We start from the raw sequence: 20,944 nt of genomic DNA, 5'->3' as shown, positions 1-20,944 counted from the left end.
AGGTTTTGGGCTGATATTATCTGCTCCAATGCTCCCCTTGTTTTCTCTATTTGGTCTTGGTCTGCAGGAATACTACAATACTCTATAAGTGTGCTCTCGGCCTCTCCACAATTCAATAAAAACTACATGATTTTAAATAAATAAAAATCTCTGTAAAACAGTTCATAGTAAATAGAATATAAGTACATAATAAATGACAATAATAAAATAATAATAATTCAACGTAATACAGTAGCTAGGTCATCTCTGTTTCCACACAGCTAAACACATTAGACTTTTACCTTTGGAAATTATTTTCCCGGGTGTTATCTCTTTAGGTGCAAATCCAGGTCCCCTGGGGCAAAGGGTCGCAAACTCCAGAGTTCCCACAGGTGGACACTCCTCACAATCAAATCCCCAGGCAGCCCCAACAGAGCAGCAACAGGCATCCATCCGGTGGCGACCAGCGATAGCTGCAGAACACTCCTCATCCTCATGTTTTAGGTAGCAAGTCTCCAAACGGATGTCTGATGAAAAGGAAAAGGCCATATATAACTAAATTTCTATGACTCCTACATTACTCTGACCCCTCCTACCATGGTTGGAAATAGTCCCAGTGCTATTCAGCATGTGGCATGTTTTCTATAGGGTAAAATGCATGTTTTTACCCTATAGAAAACATGACACATGCTGAAGAAATGCTGCGGGTTTCTTTGTAGCAATATGGACAGCCCAGCATGACATGCCTGGTGCTATAGCGTGTGGCCACCTGCCCAGAGTCACTATTTAGCTGCAAGTATTAACCCCCCTTGCCCCCACAAGGGACATATCTGAAGATAGTGTTAATATTACACATCACACATCTATCAGCTAGTAGATTACACATGTTTATCTTCTTTATAGACAATGTATGAGGAAGTTGTGTTCATGAAGCTCTACAGTGAGTGCTAGAAGATGGAGCAGAAAAAGTGGCCTAGGAAGCAAAAAAATGCTTACAATTCCAGTGCTGGCTACTTGTAATAGAAAATGTTTATGGAAATATATATAAAATGTATTATTATTTAGTAAAGTGGAATTAGTGTGAGAAAGTACACCATTTAATAACATATCCTGCGTAAAAACGCTGTGCACATGCACAGAGAAGTGGGGGCACACACCAGACCCTGTGCAGATTTGTGTGATTCTTGTACTTTCACCAGCCTGTGTCTGGAAAGGTAGGTTGGGGAGGGAAGGAGCGTACTAACATAGGACAGGTGCGCAAAGGGTCCTTTTCTTGCAATTAGAAACACATGCACACCTGGACACAGATGCACATATGCCTGAGGAGGCTGGATTATTTGCTGGTGGTTGTGGGCTGGTGCAAAGATCAGGTGACTATGACGTCGCCAGTACTAGTGAACCGCCTGTGATTGGCTGTTTGTGAATTCATGCTGAATGATGCTTTCTTAGTTGCTGGGAAATTATGCTTTTGTGAGCACATATGGGTTATTGCTTTTGATTATTGATATTCCTGTGTTAGAGAGGCATTTGAAGTTTTAGTGATAGCTAATATAATGTATTTTGCACAAGCCATAGGGATGAATTTACTAAGGTGGGAGTTTTTTTAGAACTGGTGATGTTGCTCATAGCAACCAATTAGATTCTACTTAACATTTATCTAACTGCTTCTATAAGAAAATAGATAGAATCTGATCGTTTGCTATGGGCAACATCACCAGTTCTAAAATGAGATTTATGTTCTTAGATCCTCAGGTCAAGCAGCAGGTTCAGCCTATGAGGCTTATTCAGATGTGGTTGAAGTTGCCTTGGAAGCAGCAGCGAGAGCTCTGTATGTAACTGCAGCAGGAGGCATCTATTACAAGTAGACACCTCCTGCTGCAGTAGTGATCCCAGCTGCGTCCTAGGACACTGCATGGGATCACTGCAACACCATCAAGCAGCTTGTGGCACCAATTGGGTCGTGCAAGCTGGCCTGTCGCAGATCCTCATAACAGGCCAGGAAATCTCCATCCAACGACAGAGATCCTGGCCTCTTCCCTCCCCTAAACAGTGGCGACCCTTCCATGCCCCAAACAGCATCAGACTGTCAATCCATGGCCGCAACTAGGGGGGGGATTAAGGGGGCATGTGCCCCGGGTGCAGAATCTGAGAGGGTGCAGAGATACTGTAGGTACTTTGCCTCCTCTCCTTCCTCTCAGCCCTAAGAGGCTACCTTCTGCGGGGTCCCATGACCCTCACTGCAGGTCCCCGCTCCCCAGTACCACCAATGTGGACTCCTGGGAAACCAACATTCCAGGCAAATAGAAGACTTATGAATGGAGCGGGGTGGCTGTTTACACACTCCTATGTTTGCCCCTGGCCCTGTTTCTCAGGGCCTCCCCCTTGCTGCACTGCCGATCCACCAGAAAAAGACAGGGCGAGAGGAAGCAGCAGCGGCCAATAATCTGGGCACCGAGGTGAGGTCTCTATACGCCAAAACAGCTGCTGCCCCCTAAAGTATGGTCCAAAGTCCCAACTGGCATACAGGGCTTTGTAGTCATACAGCAGTTGGCCAGTTGGAGTCATATCCCGCCCCTCCCATGTATGTGTTACAGTGATTGCATGGCTTATATCAGGTTTATAACACCAGCCAGTCCTAGGGACTCCTCTCTGCAACCAGGATAACCCACATTGTGTCCCCTCTCCCTAGAAAGTTGGTACTACTCCTTAATTGGTCCTAGGTCTTGACTGGCATACTGGGTTTTGTATTCCTACAGCAGTTGCCCAGTCAGAGTCCCCCACAATACTCTATCTGAGGTGCATGTTAGTTTTCTTGTGTTCCTGACCATTTTCATAGGGAATGTGTGCTGGATGCACCCTGGCAGTGCTGGTTGTCACTTTGCCAACTATTTATTACTGTGTTTTTTACATGGTTCCAAAATGTGTGTGTTTGTGTGTGTGTATGGGGGGCGCCAAATTACTGCCTTGCCCCGGGTGCCAAAAATCCTAGTTTCGGCTCTGGTCAGTCACTGACAGTCTGCTACCATACTGCGTCCTGTGACGCATCTGTACTTTATGCATCAGGATACAGATCATTCGGGATCTGAATTAGCCCCTGTGTGTGGTCAGCTTAAAGTTCCTTCCTATATATTTAGGCAATAAAAGCACCACTTTTACATTCATTTTGTAATTATTATTGAAAAATGTATTACTCTCTCTTAAATTCTATGTCATGGTACTACTATTTGTTATTCACTGACTGTAGTGTACAAAGAAACGCATAACACTTTCTTATTTGTAGCTAAAGTAAAGGCACCTAGCACAATTGCTTATCTGTACAAAAGGAAGCTGTATACAGAAGCAGAACATGTATAACAGCATATCCTAAGCAGATTCTGAGTGCAGGCAAGGGCATAAAACCTCACTTTGTATTTATCTGCTTGCTTGCATTGTATTACAACCTTGGGAATCCAGTTGTAATAAATTGTTTCTGCAAATCCATTTGAGAGTTGCTGGGATTGCCAATCTGGTCTTTCATTACAAAAGTGGGAGTATCCTCCTTGAATTATATCATTGTTATTTGAAATTCACAAGGGGGATGTTGGAAAGTATTAAAACAAATATTTCCTGTGTGTGTATTTGCATTTTGTGAAGTTTGTGAACTCATACCAAGACACGTGCGTCCAGAAGAATCCAGCGTCATCCCAGTGGGGCACTGACAGACAAAAGATCCCAATGTGTTAACACATTGACCATTGGTGCACAGTCCACGGAACACATCACACTCGTTAACATCTGCATCCAAAACAAATGAATGTAACATTAGTAAAGCAATACAAATATTACCATTTATCATGCTTCCTTCACAAAAGGGTGTGGTGTAATTCCCACAAGGAATAGCTCTCTACACTGCACATGTGGGGCCACCAACAACAAATTCTGGGGCAGATGTATTAAGCCTGGAGAAGTGATAAAGCAGTGATAAAGAAGTGATAAATGGAAGGTGATAACGCACCAGCCAATGATCCCCAAACTGTCATTTTTTAAACCCGTAGTGATTGGATGGTGCATTATCACCTTCCACTTATCACTTCTCCAGGCTTAATACATCTGCCACTAAAGGGCAACTAAAACTTAAACATGCTGCAGTATGCACACGTGTGTGAAGTTAAGATACCGTGACAGAATGTAAGATGCTAGTATGTACCCTACTATGCAAACTGCTGGGTTCTCTTATTGTACTAGCGATTTTAGATTATATCTTTCAGCAAACTGCACAAGAAAAAAATCATTTCCCTGCTATTTTTTATTGTTTCAGTTTAAGTGTGTCTTTAATATACATTAAACCATAGTACCTATATGCAAGTGCTGTCCCCTACACTGAGGAGCAGTGACAGGTAACCTGATACACAGGATGGCTAACTAACCTTCAAATGGGCCATGTGTTACTTTTAAGCTGGATATGCGATATATCGGGCGATGTTGTGATCCGCGACCATCGTATAGTGTGTACCTTCAAATCAACCCAATTCATCGTTTGATGAACTGAATGATTGCATCATCTCATTGGTTGTGCTACACATTCGACGAGACAATTCCACGGATGAAGCAGTATTGTTACATGAAGCATGTAACAATATATTGCGTCGTACAGTGCATCGTGCAGTGTGTATGCATCGGCATGGTGATGTGTCGCACTGTAATTCATGTGTGTGTCCAGCTTTAGTCTCAGTAGTAAGTTAAAACAATGCATTTATGCAATGAAAGAGTTGGCTTTCTGTAGTACTGTAACATATCAGAAGGTGTTTTAAATAACGGTTACAAGCTATTATAAAGCAATAGAACAACAAAGCAGGAAGGAGTCAGTGAACTGCTGTCTGTGGTCCTAGGGATGCCTGTAACACATCACTGTGGAAGTAGAAGACCTTTGCTTAATTACTGCCATGCAGCCACATGTCTACAATGACATCATTGTCATCTGGAAGAGGGCATTATCACATAGCTAACAATTCAACGCTCTTGTATAGGTCTGATTCAGAGTGCAAGAAGAACAGGGGACCACCCTTTTTTATTAGTGTTGACTTTGGCAAGCTTGTTCCAAGGCGTGTAACAGTTTGTCATGGTGAACATATGACAAAAGCAAGAGCCAAAGTGTTGGGTCATGGGGAGTGAACCCTCTCTTGTACAAAACAAGGGTCTTTGGAGACCTGACATCAGGGAAGAGCTGTGCTGTCCATACGTCAGTGGAAGTATCTAGTTGTTCATTATGTTAGCTCTTCCAAGTGTTGGCCACCTGATGCTGGAGTTCATTAGGAGCACAAGCTTCAAGAATAAAGTAACATTTTATGTACATTTTTTTTAATACTAAAAGTACAGTATTTGTAACACTATTTTCAGTGTCAATTAGGTATTTTATTACTCCTTGTGAAGTTAACTTGGGATCCACCTCACTGGGGCTTATGTTCTGTCTTCATTTGAAACAACACAGCTACAGTTTATTAATGACTTGCTGGACCCCTGTATGTTTTCATCCTTACTTTTTTCTATGTATGTTTTCATCCTTGTATGGCTCACCTACCACAGTGTAACCTTCAAAGTGCGCCCAACATGGCTGCCCCATATGGTACACTTGTGGATGGGATGAAAAATACATGGACCTTGTGGTTTTGTTGGAACCCTACTCTAAACTGTAGGACTCTGAAATCACCCCCATTTTGTGTCATCTCTTCTAGGGGTGGACTATTCCACCTTGGGTAATCCTACGCTGAGCGCCCAAGATGGCTGCCGCACTTGGTACCTTGTGAGGGTGGAATGCACAACCCTTGGAAGTTGTTACCCAAAATGCCTACACCAATCCTGCATTATGCTTTCTGTGTGCTTAAGGTTTTCTTTTATGTCTGTGTGGCTTATCTATTGCTGTATTACTTAAATCTTCTGTATTATGTGTATTGTTTTTGATGTCTGTAAAGCGCCTTGAGTCCTGTTGGAGAAAGAGCGCTATATAAATAAAATTATTATTATTATATTATTATAACTATTAATATACTACAACAGTAGGTTATTCCCATATATAGATCATTAAGAGTGTAAGGCTTCCTGTACACGTAGGTAACTGTACCTTCACACTGCGTGCCTCTGGACCTTGCAAAACCTCTTGCGCAGACAGGATCTGTGAAACAAAGACATGTAACTTTGATGATCACAGATAAGTAGTTACAGCTATATATAGAAAGCAATATGCAACAAAGTACACTACAAGTCATGGACTGAAATTGTGTGGCTCTAGAATCATTGTGGAACTAGAACTCTCAGAATGTTTTGGAGAAATAGCCATTAATAGACTTTGCTGAAATGTGTTCCATAATAAGAATGTACAGTACAACATGTATATCGGCATAGCCTAAGCTTAAAAATAAGTAGCGAGCCTTTGGGTGCAGATGTTTGCCCCAGATATGGGAGTACACTAGTTAGCAATAAAAACTGAAAGCTAAAGGTTGTGGATTTATAAGCAAAAAATAGATGCATGTTGATAAATACCACCGGGCAGGAATCTTAAAGGGACATTGCTAACAACCACTTTATTGTTAATTTAGTGACTAGTTTTGTCGTAAAAAGTGGTTAAAGAAAAGTACAGCTTGTGGCAGCTTGCAATAGGAATGACTGGGACTAAGGGGGTCATTCCGAGTTGATCGCTCGCTAGCAGGTTTTAGCAGCCGTGCAAACGCTATGCCGCCGTCCACTGGGAGTGTATTTTAGCTTAGCAGAAGTGCGAACGAATGTATACCAGAGCGCATGCAAAAAAAATTTGTGTAGTTTCAGAGTAGCTCAAAACCTACTCAGCGCTTGCGATCACTTCAGCCTATTCAGTTCCGGATTTGACTTTGCACACCGCCCAGCGTTCGCCTAGCCACGCCTGCATTTTTACTGGCACGCCTGCGTTTTCCCAAACACTCCATGAAAACGGTCAGTTGCCACCCAGAAATGCCCACTTCATGTCAATCACTCTGCGGAAACCAGTGCGACTCAAATGCATCGCTAGACCCTGTGCAAAACGACATCATTCGTTGTACCCGTACGTCGCGTGTGCGCATTGCGCCGCAAGCGCAGAACTGCCATTTTTTAGCCTGATCACTGCGCTGCGAACAAATGCAGCTAGCGATCAACTCGGAATGACCCCTAGAGCCGGGGAATCCTGGGAAGCAAAATAGAAAACCCAGGACACTCATATGTCATGACATTCTTCCTGACTAGAAATACTAACCCTTACTCCTTTTTCTGTACTAAGAACTTCATTCAGCTTGGATCGCTATTGAGACATAACTTGCGATTTTCTCAGAACTGCTTCTTCTATAAAATGCATGTGCAGAGCCGCCCAGAAAGGTAAAAGACACCCACCAATGCATTTGCAATTTTGTGTATGCATTCGCATAATTGCGATGCATACGCAGAAATCGAGTACCATCGAAGATTCCGGCTGACCCATGCATATACACGATATACGCGGCTGCAGTCGCAGTGGCGACATGTTTTTAATCTCAGCAATTGCAGCTGACGTCAGATGCACACCCTGCATTTTCCCAACCACTCCCCACAAACACAATGTTACCGCCCACAAACGATCACTTCCTGGCAATCGCTATGCGAGCGCATTTTCTGGGCCTGCAAACGCATTTCAGCCTTCGCGCACATGTGATGCGGTCACAGCACATGCACAGTCGTCTGACAAACGCCCGATTTGCTGAATTTGCAATTTTACTACTGAAGCTGAATAAGGCCCTAAATTCAATAGCATAGTTATATCTGTCGCTGCCTATTAATACTGATAATACTGGAGTAATATGAGTTTAAATATAAATTAAATTAAAGCCTTTCAGAAGCAAAATTTTCAAAGTTCCGCAAAAGTCAGCTTATGCCTTTTTATGCATTTTTCTGTATCCATAAACCGCAGAAATAAAACAGTCTTGACTTGAGTTTGCAGGTAAGAAAGCAAGTGACATGGTAATAACAGGTGGGGAAAGCAGAATGAGGTCATGTGCACGCCAGTTTCAGGAACACAATGGGTTAATTTGTTAATGGGCTGGGTAGATTGTGTACCCAATAGGTTTGTTTCTCTAGCTGGTTGGGGGTGGGCTTAGGGATTTTTAGGTAGTGTTGGAATAGGTAGGTGGTCTCTTTTTTGCTGATTGTTGCTTGTTTGTGTGTCGGCTATTCTCGTTTGCTTGTGGCCAGGTTCAGAACGGCTTTGTTTGGATTTATGTTTTGCCCTGGGTTGTTGCCCATGCAGTGGGTAGGTGTGAGGCGTGAGGTCAGGGGCGGTAAGGGAAAACACTGGTCTAGGTGGGTCCGGTCCTTCTCAGCTGCATGGGTGGCATCTCAAGTTGATAGCTTGGGGGGCAGATGGTCTCTTTTAAGTTTTATTTGTCCCTGTAAGAACATGGCAGCGGGACGTTACCCGTGCAAATTGTTTAAACAAGGATGTTGAGCAGTTGGCCTCATCCTTGTTGTGTTTACAGGCAGTTGGCCTTACAGGCAGTTTTGGCTGCTTTGCTTTTTGCTAGGCCGTTCTTCTCCCCGCTAACATACCAGAGTTTCAATTGAAATAAATAAATACTTCCTAAATAGAAAGCTGGCACTGTTTTCACTGGCAAATCTTGTGTCCGAGTCGTTATTTTAGGCTAAGTAAAGATGGTGTGTGAATAGAGTGTGGAGTGCATCAGCCGCTAGAGAATTAATGATTTGGAAAGTGGAGGAGCAAGCAATGAAAGATCTGATTGACAGAACACAATATCACCTGTTTCACAAGGTAAGCACGGACTTCCCCAAGCTGCTCCCAACGTTGAACAACACTGTGATCTCAGAGTGGCCCCATTTATGTTAACTTCACATCTGTCGTTCACTATGTCTTTCCAGCATGTACCCATCACCGTTTCTATGGAACATAGTAACAACATGCATGAAATAGAGTTCTGGTGTTAACAGATGAATTGGTTTTACTAGTCTATATTCATGTCTATTGGCCCTAAACAATATAACCACTTACATGGAAGCTCCCTAACAACAAAAAGGGTTAACAGTATTTTTCTCAGTAACAGTAATGTACAGCAGCTGGATCACAAACATGAGCAAGTATGTAATAATATTATAGCACAGGTACTTACCAATGCAAATTGTCTTTGTTTTATCCAGCGTACTTCCAGTGGGACAGTCACACACAAAAGATCCTGGGATATTTTTGCATATCCCATTGATGCAGGGATTGGATTCACACTCATCAACATCTGAAATAAGTATGATTTATTTTCTCAGTTGTTTCATTCATTTGGGATTTACTATTTTAAACAAGCTGGAACCACACAACTATAACTATAACCATAACCAGCCATGGGACATTTTTCGCTCATTTCAGCTCGCCACCTCCAACTGAATTGCTCCATTGGGCGCCATCTAGTGGCTACCGGTGAGATAAACAATTGAATTCCCACAAAATATTTTTAAATATAGGCAGATATGTGATTTATTTTTCTGTCATCAGGTGTCTAATATTCTATCAACAATAGGAAATATGAGCTACACTCAATCATTTTAAGCCATTATGTAGCATTTAATATATTTGTAAGTGCATATACAGTATAGTTATTATCTATCAGCAATAACAGATACATGATATATAAAATCCATCAACATTGACACTTATGTGACATGATATTAAACGTTAATGTATAACAGACGTCTAATAATAACAAACCTGTGATTTTATACAGTATGTGGAAGTTATAGGTTCGATCAGTGGTGTTTTTTTAAGCTTCGAACCCAGTATAATATATGCCAACTGACTGTATAAAGTAGGTGATCTATAATATCTTCACTATCCATCATAAGAGCACATCCATTGCTTTCAAAAAAAGATATCTAAGATTTAGAAATATGATTGTATAATATCTGCAAGCAATTGTGTTACCTTCGCAAGTTTTCAGGTCAGGTTTAAAGACATATCCTTTAGGACAGGTACAAGAGAAGCTTCCCGGAGTGTTACGACATTGTCCATTGTCACAGAGCAGTCTGTTCAATGCGCATTCATCAATATCTAGAAAGGAGAAGACACAGATCACTTTTTAGACAGGCTACATTATAGGCATTACTCAAGTATTTATTGGTATATTGGACACAGCATAATTCAGTTCTCAGGTTTCCAGCGGATGGGAGCTGTTATATTGTCTAGTAAATGTATATTTGAGAGTTGTTTGTACATACTTCTCCCCTCACCCTGGTTCACTCTCCCACTCTTAATCCCCTCCCTTCCTACCCACCCTCCCACTTTCCCTTAACCCTAAATTCACCCTCCCTTCCCTCTCCTTCATGTTAATCACCCACTACTCACTCGTTCCCAAGAGTTACTTGTTATTCATCCTTGTATCATGAATACTTCTTTGACCTGTGATTGCTGTGCTCTTGTTGCTAAATATGTTTTCCCCTACCCTAACTACTTCATGTTGTAATACATTACAGTTGTGTCCTCATGCATCTTGCCTCAATACGCCCGCTGCGGGAGATACCTGGCGTGAGTGAGCTGACAGGTTCCATGCAACTCCATTAGTTGCGGGTGTATTTTTTTCCCCATAATTATTCAAATCGCTATGCAAATAAGATGCACAAGCAGACTCTGCTGATTAAAATGATATGTGACATGCCTATATTCTGTGTTTGTCTGCGGCTGCATCTGCATATACCAAATGCGGTTTCCTATTGTTTCTAGAAAAACACCGTAGCGTAGCATTTCGTATGCAGTTACAGCTGCAGATGCACACAGAATACAGGCATGCCGTATGTCATTTTAATCAGCAGAGTGTGCTTGTGCGTCTTATTTGCATAGCGATTATCAAATAGAGGAACAATGAAGATATGTTACCAATGCAACTCTTTCCAGTACGTTCCACATCATAGCCAGCATTACAGATGCATTTGTAGGTTCCATGGAGGTTCTCACAGACTCCATTAGGACAAATGTCAGGATCGAGGGCACATTCATTGATATCTGAAAAAAGAGTTGTACAGCATTAGTTGTGCACAGGTAGCATATAATGCTCGATATGGTACATACGTTAGTCAAGAACTGTCCGTCTGCATCTGTAATGGCAATGTCAAAAGTAAGAAATTAAACATTCTGCTTCCAGCAAACTAAGCTGATATCTTACCAGGATATTACATCTGGCAACCTTCCTGGGCCCAAGAATGCTATTTATATATTATGTTATTACATTGTTTTGCACCAAATGGATTCTTAAAATGACCCTTTTTAATTACTTTCTTATGGGCTGTGGGGAAAAAAACGCACACAGCTTGTTTACATATACAAAACAGTGGCTGGGAAAAAATAGTAACAAGCAAATGGATTTAATTAGCAATTAGAAATCCATATAATAAAGTTTTAAACTAGCTTTGCAGTCGAAGTATATGATGTATAGTATGGAGTGGTGCAAAGGTCAATCTATCATTTCAAGATGAAGACAAAGTTCAGTCCAGCTTTTTCCCTTAGGATAGAGTCAGCTGGTCTCAGATTATATCACCACATGCAGGCAACAGCTGCCGTCTCCTACCAGATACATTTACTGTAGGCGAGAGGTATGAGGCAGCCTTATACTCACATATGTACTGTATTTATATGCACAGTTACAAGAGTACAGCCCGGTGAGCACAGGATGTGTGCTCCTGTTTCTGTATGAAGGTGAACGCTTGTACCATTATGAACATGACTCAGGGGGTACAGACGGTGACGAATGCAGAAGTGAAACATGGAGCCAGGTGAATGCAAATAAATCTTAATGACTACTGTGAGGCCCGGGAGCCTTGAATACTGTAGCTGTTGTGTAAGGAGAATTACTATTGTGGCTAAGGAACCAACTGAATTCTGATGGAAGGTTTTAGCACACGCCAATATCATTCAGGTCTATGTACACTGTGTGTAGAATATTAGTCATACATTTATACATACCAGAACCTGCAGATGTAATTCCTGGCCCACTGCTACATAATGCCTGATACTCATCTGAAAAGTTAGGAAATATCATTGCAGCCTCTTATTAAGAAAACCAATGCGAGAAGAGTATATTGCCAAAAACATTAATAATAAATAACCTGAGCATATAGGGCTTCCAAAGAAGGGCATGACCAATATGGGTCTCTAATCTAGATTTTATAATAGTAAGTTTTAACCAAGTTATTTTCAGCCTCTTGCAGACTGTAGCCTAACAAAATGACTTTGGAGCACTCCAGGTACATGAGAGGTAATGCTGATATACAGTATGGGGAAAACATGTGGTGTGTGAGAGAGCCAATACTGATATGTAGGGAACACATGTGGTATGTGAGACAGCCAATACTGATATGTAGGGAGCAAATGCGGTATGTGAGAGAGCCAATACTAATATGTCGGGAACACATGTGGTGTGTGAGAGAGCCAATACTGATATGTAGGGAACACATGTGGTATGTGAGAGAGCCAATACTGATATGTAGGGAGCAAATGCAGTATGTGAGAGAGCCAATACTAATATGTCGGGAACACATGTGGTGTGTGAGAGAGCCAATATTGACATGTAGGGAACACATGTGGTATGTGAGAGAGCCAATACTGATATGTAGGGAGCAAATGCGGTATGTGAGAGAGCCAATACTAATATGTCGGGAACACATGTGGTGTGTGAGAGAGCCAATACTGATATGTAGGGAACACATGTGGTATGTGAGAGAGCCAATACTTATATGTAGGGAGCAAATGCGGTATGTGAGAGAGCCAATACTAATATGTCGGGAACACGTGGTGTGTGAGAGAGCCAATACTGATATGTAGGGAACACATGTGGTATGTGAGAGAGACAATACTGATATGTAGGGAGCACGTGGTATGTGAGAGAGACAATACTGACATGTAAGGAACACGTTGTATGTGAGAGAGCCAATACTGACATGTAGGGAACACATGTGGAATGTGAGAGAGCCAATACTGACATGTAGGGAACACATGTGGTATGTGAGAGAGCCAATACTGACATGTAGGTAACACATGTGATATGTGAGAGAGACAATACTGACATGTAGGGAACCCATGTGGTATGTGAGAGAGACAATACTGACATGTAGAGAACACATGTGGTATGTGAGAGAGCCAATACTGACATGTAGGGAACACATGTGGTACTGTAAGTGAGAGAGCCAATACTGACATGTAGGGAACACATGTGGTATGTGAGAGAGCCAATACTGATATGTAGGGAACATGTGGTATGTGAGAGAGACAATACTGGCATGTAGGGAACACATGTGGTAAGTGAGAGAGCCTATATTGACATGTAGGTAACACATGTAGTATGTGAGAAAGCTGATACTGACATGTAGGGAACACATGTGATATGTGAGAGAGCCAATACTGACATGTAGGGAACATGTGGCATGTGAGAGAGCCAATACTGATATGTAGGGAACACATGTGGTATGTGAGAGAGCCAATACTGACATGTAGGGAACAAGTGGTATGTGAGAGAGACAATACTGACATGTAGGGAACACATGTGGTATGTGAGAGAGACAATACTGACATGTAGAGAACACATGTGGTATGTGAGGGAGCCAATACTGACATGTAGGGAACACATGTGGTACTGTATGTAAGAGAGCCAATACTGATATGTAGAGAACACATGTGGTATGTGAGAGAGACAATACTGATATGTAGGGAGCACGTGGTATGTGAGAGAGACAATACTGACATGTAGGGAACACATGTGGTATGTGAGAGAGCCAATACTGACATGTGGGGAACACATGTGGTATGTGAGAGAGCCAATACTGACATGTAGGGAACATGTGGCCTGTGAGAGAGTCAATACTGATACGTGAGAATACATGTGGTATGTGAGAGAGCCAATACTGACATGTAGGGAACATATGTGGTATGTGAGAGAGCCAATACTGACATGTAGGGAACACATGTGGTATGTGAGAGAGACAATACTGATATGTAGGGAACACATGTGGTATGTGAGAGAGCCAATACTGACATGTAGGAAACAAATGCGATATGTGAGAGCGCTAATACTGACATGTAGTGAACACATGTGGTATTTGAGAGAGAAAATACTGATATGTAGGGAACACATGTGAGAGAACCAATACTGATATGTAGGGAACACATGTGGTATGTGAGAGAGCCAATACTGACATGTAGGGAACAAATGTGATATGTGAGAGCGCCAATACTGACATGTAGTGAAAACATGTGGTATTTGAGAGAGCCAATATTGACATGTAGGGAATATATGTGGTATGTGAGAGAGCCAATACTGATATGTAGGGAGCATGTGGTATTTGAAAGAGCCAATACTGATATGTAGGGAACACATGTGGTATGTGAGAGAGTCAATACTGACATGTAAGGAATACATGTGGTATGTGAGAGAGCCAATACTGACATGTAGTGAACACATGTGGAATGTGAGAGAGCCAATACTGACATGTAGGGAACACATGTGGTGTGTGAGAGAGCCAATACTGACATGTAGGCAACACATGTGGTATGTGAGAGAGTTAATACTGACATGTAGGGAACACGTGGTATGTGAGAGAGCCAATACTGACATGTAGGGAACAAGTGGTATGTGAGAGAGACAATATTGACATGTAGTGAACACATGTGGTATGTGAGAGAGACAATACTGACATGTAGAGAACACATGTGGTATGTGAGAGAGCCAATACTGACATGTAGGGAACACATGTGGTACTATATGTGAGAGAGCCAATACTGACATGTAGGGAACACATGTGGTATGTAAGAGAGCCAATACTGATATGTAGGGAACACATGTGGTATGCGAGAGAGCTAATACTGATATATAGGGAACATGTGGTATGTGAGAGCGACAATTCTGACATGTAGGGAACACATGTGGTATGTGAGAGAGCCGATACTGACATGTAGGGAACACATGTAGTATGTGAGAAAGCTGATACTGACATGTAGGGAACACATGTGATATGTGAGAGCGCCAATACTGACATGTAGGGAACATGTGGCATGTGAGAGAGCCAATACTGATATGTAGGGAACACATGTGGTATGTGAGAGAGCCAATACTGACATGTAGGGAACACATGTGATATGTGAGAGAGACAATACTGACATGTAGGGAACACATGTGGTATGTGAGGGAGACAATACTGACATGTAGAGAACACATGTGGTATGTGAGAGAGCCAATACTGACATGTAGGGAACACATGTGGTACTGTATGTGAGAGAGCCAATACTGACATGTAGGGAACACATGTGGTATGTAAGAGAGCCAATACTGATATGAAGGGAACACATGTGGTATGTGAGAGAGCCAATACTGATATGTAGGGAACATGTGGTATGTGAGAGAGACAATACTGACATGTAGGGAACACATGTGGTATGTGAGAGAGCCGATACTGATATGTAGGGAACACATATGGTATGTGAGAGAGCCGATACTGACATGTAGGAAACAAATGTGATATGTGAGAGCGCTAATACTGACATGTAGTGAACACATGTGGTATTTGAGAGAGAGCTAATACTGATATGTAGGGAACATGTGGTATGTGAGAGCGACAATTCTGACATGTAGGGAACACATGTGGTATGTTAGAGCGCCAATACTGACATGTAGTGAACACATGTGGTATGTGAGAGAGACAATACTGACATGTAGGGAACACGTGTGGTATGTGAGAGAGCCAATACTGACACGTAGGGAACACATGTGGTATGTGAGTGAGCCAATACTGATGTGTAGGCAACAAATGTGATACTGTATGTTTGAGGAAATGTTGATATGTGTGAACTCATGTGAAATATGAGAGCCAATGATAATATTTGGTGAACAAATATGATATGTGAGAGGAAATATTGACATGTGAGGAACATGTGATATGTGAGCGAGAGCTCATGCTGAGTTGAGGGGAACCTTTAAACAGAGGTGGGACAGCTGGCATGTGCATCACTGATAAGTGTGGCAGCACTGATGATTTGTGGGAGGGAAATATGTGATTGGAAATGGTATGTAGTGGACACAATTATTATGTTGTGGGACTTAATGATGGTATGTCTGCACTGCTAGTATAATACACTAGGGAATCTACTGCTATAATAGCATTGCTGCTCTAATATGCAGACGGAATTATAGGTATAATATTTTCAGCGTAAATAAATTAAATTGGTACATATGGTAACATATAGGGTCATCAGGAGAATACTTTTAATGGCTATATGCATCATGAGTTGCTAGTACTGCCTCTGTCTTGATTACTAATAAATAAATCCCATGCATTCATATAAAGTAAATTGTTTACCAAAACAGCTACAGCTGACATCCTTCAGCTTTTAATTGAATATGTGAAACAGTGTGCTGCTAGTATGACTGATAAGTCATGAACTCTAGGCACTTCTCTCCTAATAGAAGCAAGAGTGAATCTAAAGGGGGGTACTCACGGGAGAGGTGTGTGCTGAGCGATCTTAACACAGACCGCTTAGCACACATCTCTCTCCCCGCTCAGCACAGCGCGATGTGCTGAGCGAGGGGTAAAGCCGACGGGGGGCCGCTCACTTCACACAACGGTGAAGTGAGCGACCCGCTAGATTGAGCCTGCATGCAGCTCAATCTAGCATATCGCTGGAGGGCATACACACGGCATCTCTCCGTGTGTACCCCCCTTTACTGGCTTCAGGGGCAGATATCTCACCACCCACTACAGCCAGGGTTTGCTGCAACATAATCACTACTTGTGACAATAAGCCCAGCCCTGCCGCACATTTTTAGTCTGGAGATTTTGGCCCAGATTTATCAAGCTTTGGAGAGTGATAAATAGCACGGTGATAAATTACCAGCCAACCAGCTCCTAACTGTCATTTTTCAAACACAGCCTGTGACATGGCAGTTAGGAGCTGATTGGTTTGTACTTTATCACCTTGCTATTTATCACTCTCTAAGGCTTGATAATTGGGGGCCTTATTATGTAGATCCTGTATAGCACTGTATACAGTGCGGAGACATTTCAGTTAGACTCTCTATATAATAAAGCAAAGTTGGAAACATCTGACTTCCTGTAAACTATATTGTATACTTTTCCCTTGTTTGATAGGAGATTAATCTGAGGTTCTACACTGACACAGTAATATGGTTCTCTGGTTTATATCTCCAGATCCTCTTACCTGACATCTTAGCTGGGCATGGTTGGCATGGTTCACCAAAGGCAAATTCAATGTTGGCGCAACAGCACTCGGATTTAGTCACTGCCCCCAGTAGTGGCCGAACACACTGGCCTCTCTTGTAGCCACCATAGCATGTGCTCCTCATGTGAGTGTCTGCAATATAATGTATATAATGAGAGGGATTGATGGCAGGGTTCAGTATAAACATTACGTCATCTCATGTCACTATGCAATTTTAGCGCTACAGCACTGTATTTTGCCAGTATAGTGCCTTATTTATCTCTTCTTGTTGTAAAGTTATAAGGAGAAATGAATTAGGCAGTGTTTGTATATACTGCTTGCAACCAGGAAACATTGGTTGCCGTGCTCAGATCTACATTTATTAGCGAACATTTATTATGCTGCATATTGGAGCCATAAACGTAATAAATAAGATGGGCTATCCCGACATCAGTCTATGATGTTCAGAGAAAATAAATAAATAAGGTAACACTAGTAATAACATTTGTATATAACAGCACATATTTCTTTATAAGGGCTCATTGTAAGGGCTTGTATTTTAAAGTGCTGCTTGGATTTGTAAGTGTGAGTTGGTAACAGCAAAAGGAGCTGGAAGCCGAGTGAAAAGGAGGTGCAGTGAGCTGGAACAACTGCAACTGCTAAGTGGAGTATAGGTGCCGCAGGAGAGAGTACTACGGCTGCATAAAAGTGAAGGACCAAGAACCGCACAAAGATAGATAAGTATAAGCCAGCTTAATTATTGTATAAGTGAGATTGTTTGTCTTCAACTTTTTATTTTTGCTGCTTTTTCTTTGAGAGTAACAGGGAGTTAGACCTTACAAACAATATGGGAGGGGCTGTGATTGAGGACCTCACTCAGTGCATGTCGTGCAAGATGTATGCACACCTGGAGCTACCGGCCCAGTGTGAATACATCTGCACGAGGTGTGTGCGAACGGTTGCCCTGGAAGCCCAGGTAACTGATCTAGAGCAAACCGTTACGCGACTGAGGGAGATTAACAATCTCGAGCGAAGTTTAGACAGAACGGTGGAGGAGTTGCGGGAGGGGTCACTGGTAGAAGAGGATGATGATCAGGTAGCCAGCTGTGTCACAGTTAGAAGGAAGAAAAAGAGGGGGAGGCTCGACATCTCCGAACTATCAAACCCGAACAAATTTGCCCGACTGGACGAGGAATCAGAGGATGATAGTGAAGAAATGACGGTGCCGGAGGGGACTGCTCCCTCTAGCATCCAGAGGAGCGGTCCCTCTGGCGCAGTTGGGATAAAAGATAATGAGGTGCCTAGTCAGATGGTGGTGGTAGGGGATTCTATCATCAGGAAGGCAGATAGGGCAATCTGCTACCGGGACCGTGATCGCCGTACAGTCTGTTGTCTCCCGGGTGCTCGGGTACGGCACATCGCAGACCGGGTAGATAGATTGTTGGGAGGGGCTGGGAAAGACCCGGCGGTCTTGGTGCACGTTGGCACCAATGACAAAGTTAACGGAAGGTGGGATGTCCTTAAGAAAGACTATAGGGACTTAGGAAAGAAACTGAAGGCAAGGACATCTAAGGTAATATTCTCGGAATTATTACCCGTGCCACGCGCTAGTCCAGGGAGGCAGAGGAAGATTAGGGAGGTAAATGTGTGGCTTAGGGATTGGTGCAGGAAAGAGGGGTTTGTGTTCCTGGAACACTGGGCGGACTTCTCAGTCAGGCGCCATCTCTTTTGTCGTGACGGATTGCACCAGACTGAGGAGGGGGCAGCGGTGCTGGGGGGAAGGATGGTTAGAAGGTTGGAGGAGATTTTAAACTAGGAGCCTGGGGGGAGGGTTTAGCTAGAAACTACGGGTCATGCAGTGAGAATAGTGGGGATGGCGGTAGTAAACAAAATGGGGGAGAAGTTGGCGGGAGGGTAAGAGCAGGCGGTAAGGTTACTAACATGGGTACTAAAAGAGATTTTACCAAAGCACTAACCAATGACGATTACAGGTCATCATTGCTACATAAGGTGAAAGATGTCCCTAACGCAAGGGAAAATACTTATCTTAGTTGTATGTATGTTAACGCCAGAAGCATTACTGGTAAAAACTAGTGATGAGCGGGTTCGGTTCCTCGGAAACCGTACCCCCCCCGAACTTCACCCATTTTACACGGGTCCGAGGCATACTCGGATTCTCCCGTATGGCTCGGTTAACCCGAGCGCGCCCGAACGTCATCATCCCACTGTCGGATTCTCACGAAATTCGGATTCTATATAAGGAGCCGCGCGTCGCCGCCATTTTCACTCGTGCATTGGAAATGTTAGGGAGAGGACGTGGCTGGCGTCCTCTCCGTTTATTAATGTTGCTGCAAATATTTGTGCTTATTGCTTAATTGTGGGGACTGGGGAGCAGCTGTATTATATAGGAGGAGTACAGTGCAGAGTTTTGCTGATCAATGACCACCAGTTTTATCCGTTCTCTGCCTGAAAAATGCTCCATATCTGTGCTCAGTGTGCTGCATATATCTGTGCTAACACTGCTTTATTGTGGGGACTGGGGACCAGCAGTATTATATAGGAGGAGTACAGTGCAGAGTTTTGCTGACCAGTGACCACCAGTATTATACGTTGTCTGCCTGAAAAACGCTCCATATCTGTGCTCAGTGTGCTGCATATATCTGTGCTCACACTGCTTTATTGTGGGGACTGGGGACCAGCAGTATTATATAGGAGGAGTACAGTGCAGAGTTTTGCTGACCAGTAACCACCAGTATTATACGTTGTCTGCCTGAAAAACGCTCCATATCTGTGCTCAGTGTGCTGCATATATCTGTGCTCACACTGCTTTATTGTGGGGACTGGGAACCAGCAGTATTATATAGGAGGAGTACAGTGCGGAGTTTTGCTGACAGTGACCACCAGTATTTATAGCAGTACGGTACGGAAGGCCACTGCTCTACCTACCTCTGTGTCGTCAAGTATACTATCCATCTAGATTCTATACCTGTGGTGCATTTTAGTTTTGCAGTTTGCTGACAGTGACCACCAGTATATATAGCAGTACGGTACGGAAGGCCACTGCTCTACCTACCTCTGTGTCGTCAAGTATACTATCCATCTAGATTCTATACCTGTGGTGCATTTTAGTTTTGCAGTTTGCTGACAGTGACCACCAGTATATATAGCAGTACGGTACGGAAGGCCACTGCTCTACCTACCTCTGTGTCGTCAAGTATACTATCCATCTAGATTCTATACCTGTGGTGCATTTTAGTTTTGCAGTTTTCTGACAGTGACCACCAGTATATATAGAAGTACGGTACGGAAGGCCACTGCTCCACCTACCTCTGTGTCGTCAAGTATACTATCCATCTAAATTCTATACCTGTGGTGCATTTTAGTTTTGCAGTTTGCTGACAGTGACCACCAGTATATATAGCAGTACGGTACGGAAAGCCACTGCTCTACCTACCTCTGTGTCGTCAAGTATACTATCCATCTAGATTCTATACCTGTGGTGCATTTTAGTTTTGCAGTTTGCTGACAGTGACCACCAGTATATATAGCAGTACGGTACGGAAGGCCACTGCTCTACCTACCTCTGTGTCGTCAAGTATACTATCCATCTAGATTCTATACATGTGGTGTATTTTAGTTTTGCAGTTTGCTGACAGTGACCACCAGTATATATAGAAGTACGGTACGGAAGGCCACTGCTCTACCTACCTCTGTAACGTCAAGTATACTATCCATCTAGATTCTATACCTGTGGTG

The 20,944-nt window shown here is 42.8% G+C and overlaps 1 protein-coding gene across 3 annotated transcripts in view; it reads right to left on the bottom strand.

Moving 5' to 3' along the window:
- The window catches only part of FBN1 (fibrillin 1), a 343,784-nt gene that overhangs the window by 106,301 nt on the left and 216,539 nt on the right, over window positions 1–20,944 (bottom strand). For all 3 annotated transcript variants that reach the window (XM_063926051.1, XM_063926050.1, XM_063926049.1), the window contains exons 17-25: window positions 17,189–17,341; window positions 11,948–12,001; window positions 10,865–10,990; window positions 9,917–10,042; window positions 9,117–9,236; window positions 8,750–8,887; window positions 6,077–6,127; window positions 3,628–3,753; window positions 282–506 (exon numbers count right to left, since the gene is read on the bottom strand). In XM_063926051.1, coding sequence (XP_063782121.1) covers window positions 282–506; window positions 3,628–3,753; window positions 6,077–6,127; window positions 8,750–8,887; window positions 9,117–9,236; window positions 9,917–10,042; window positions 10,865–10,990; window positions 11,948–12,001; window positions 17,189–17,341 — 1,119 coding nt within the window. The remainder of the gene's footprint in view (window positions 1–281; window positions 507–3,627; window positions 3,754–6,076; window positions 6,128–8,749; window positions 8,888–9,116; window positions 9,237–9,916; window positions 10,043–10,864; window positions 10,991–11,947; window positions 12,002–17,188; window positions 17,342–20,944) is intronic.

This window comes from Pseudophryne corroboree, chromosome 6 (assembly GCF_028390025.1).
Source record: "Pseudophryne corroboree isolate aPseCor3 chromosome 6, aPseCor3.hap2, whole genome shotgun sequence".
In the NCBI taxonomy this organism is placed as follows: domain Eukaryota; kingdom Metazoa; phylum Chordata; class Amphibia; order Anura; family Myobatrachidae; genus Pseudophryne; species Pseudophryne corroboree.
Note: the sequence above shows the minus strand (reverse complement) of the source record. Positions and strands in the feature narration are given on the sequence as shown.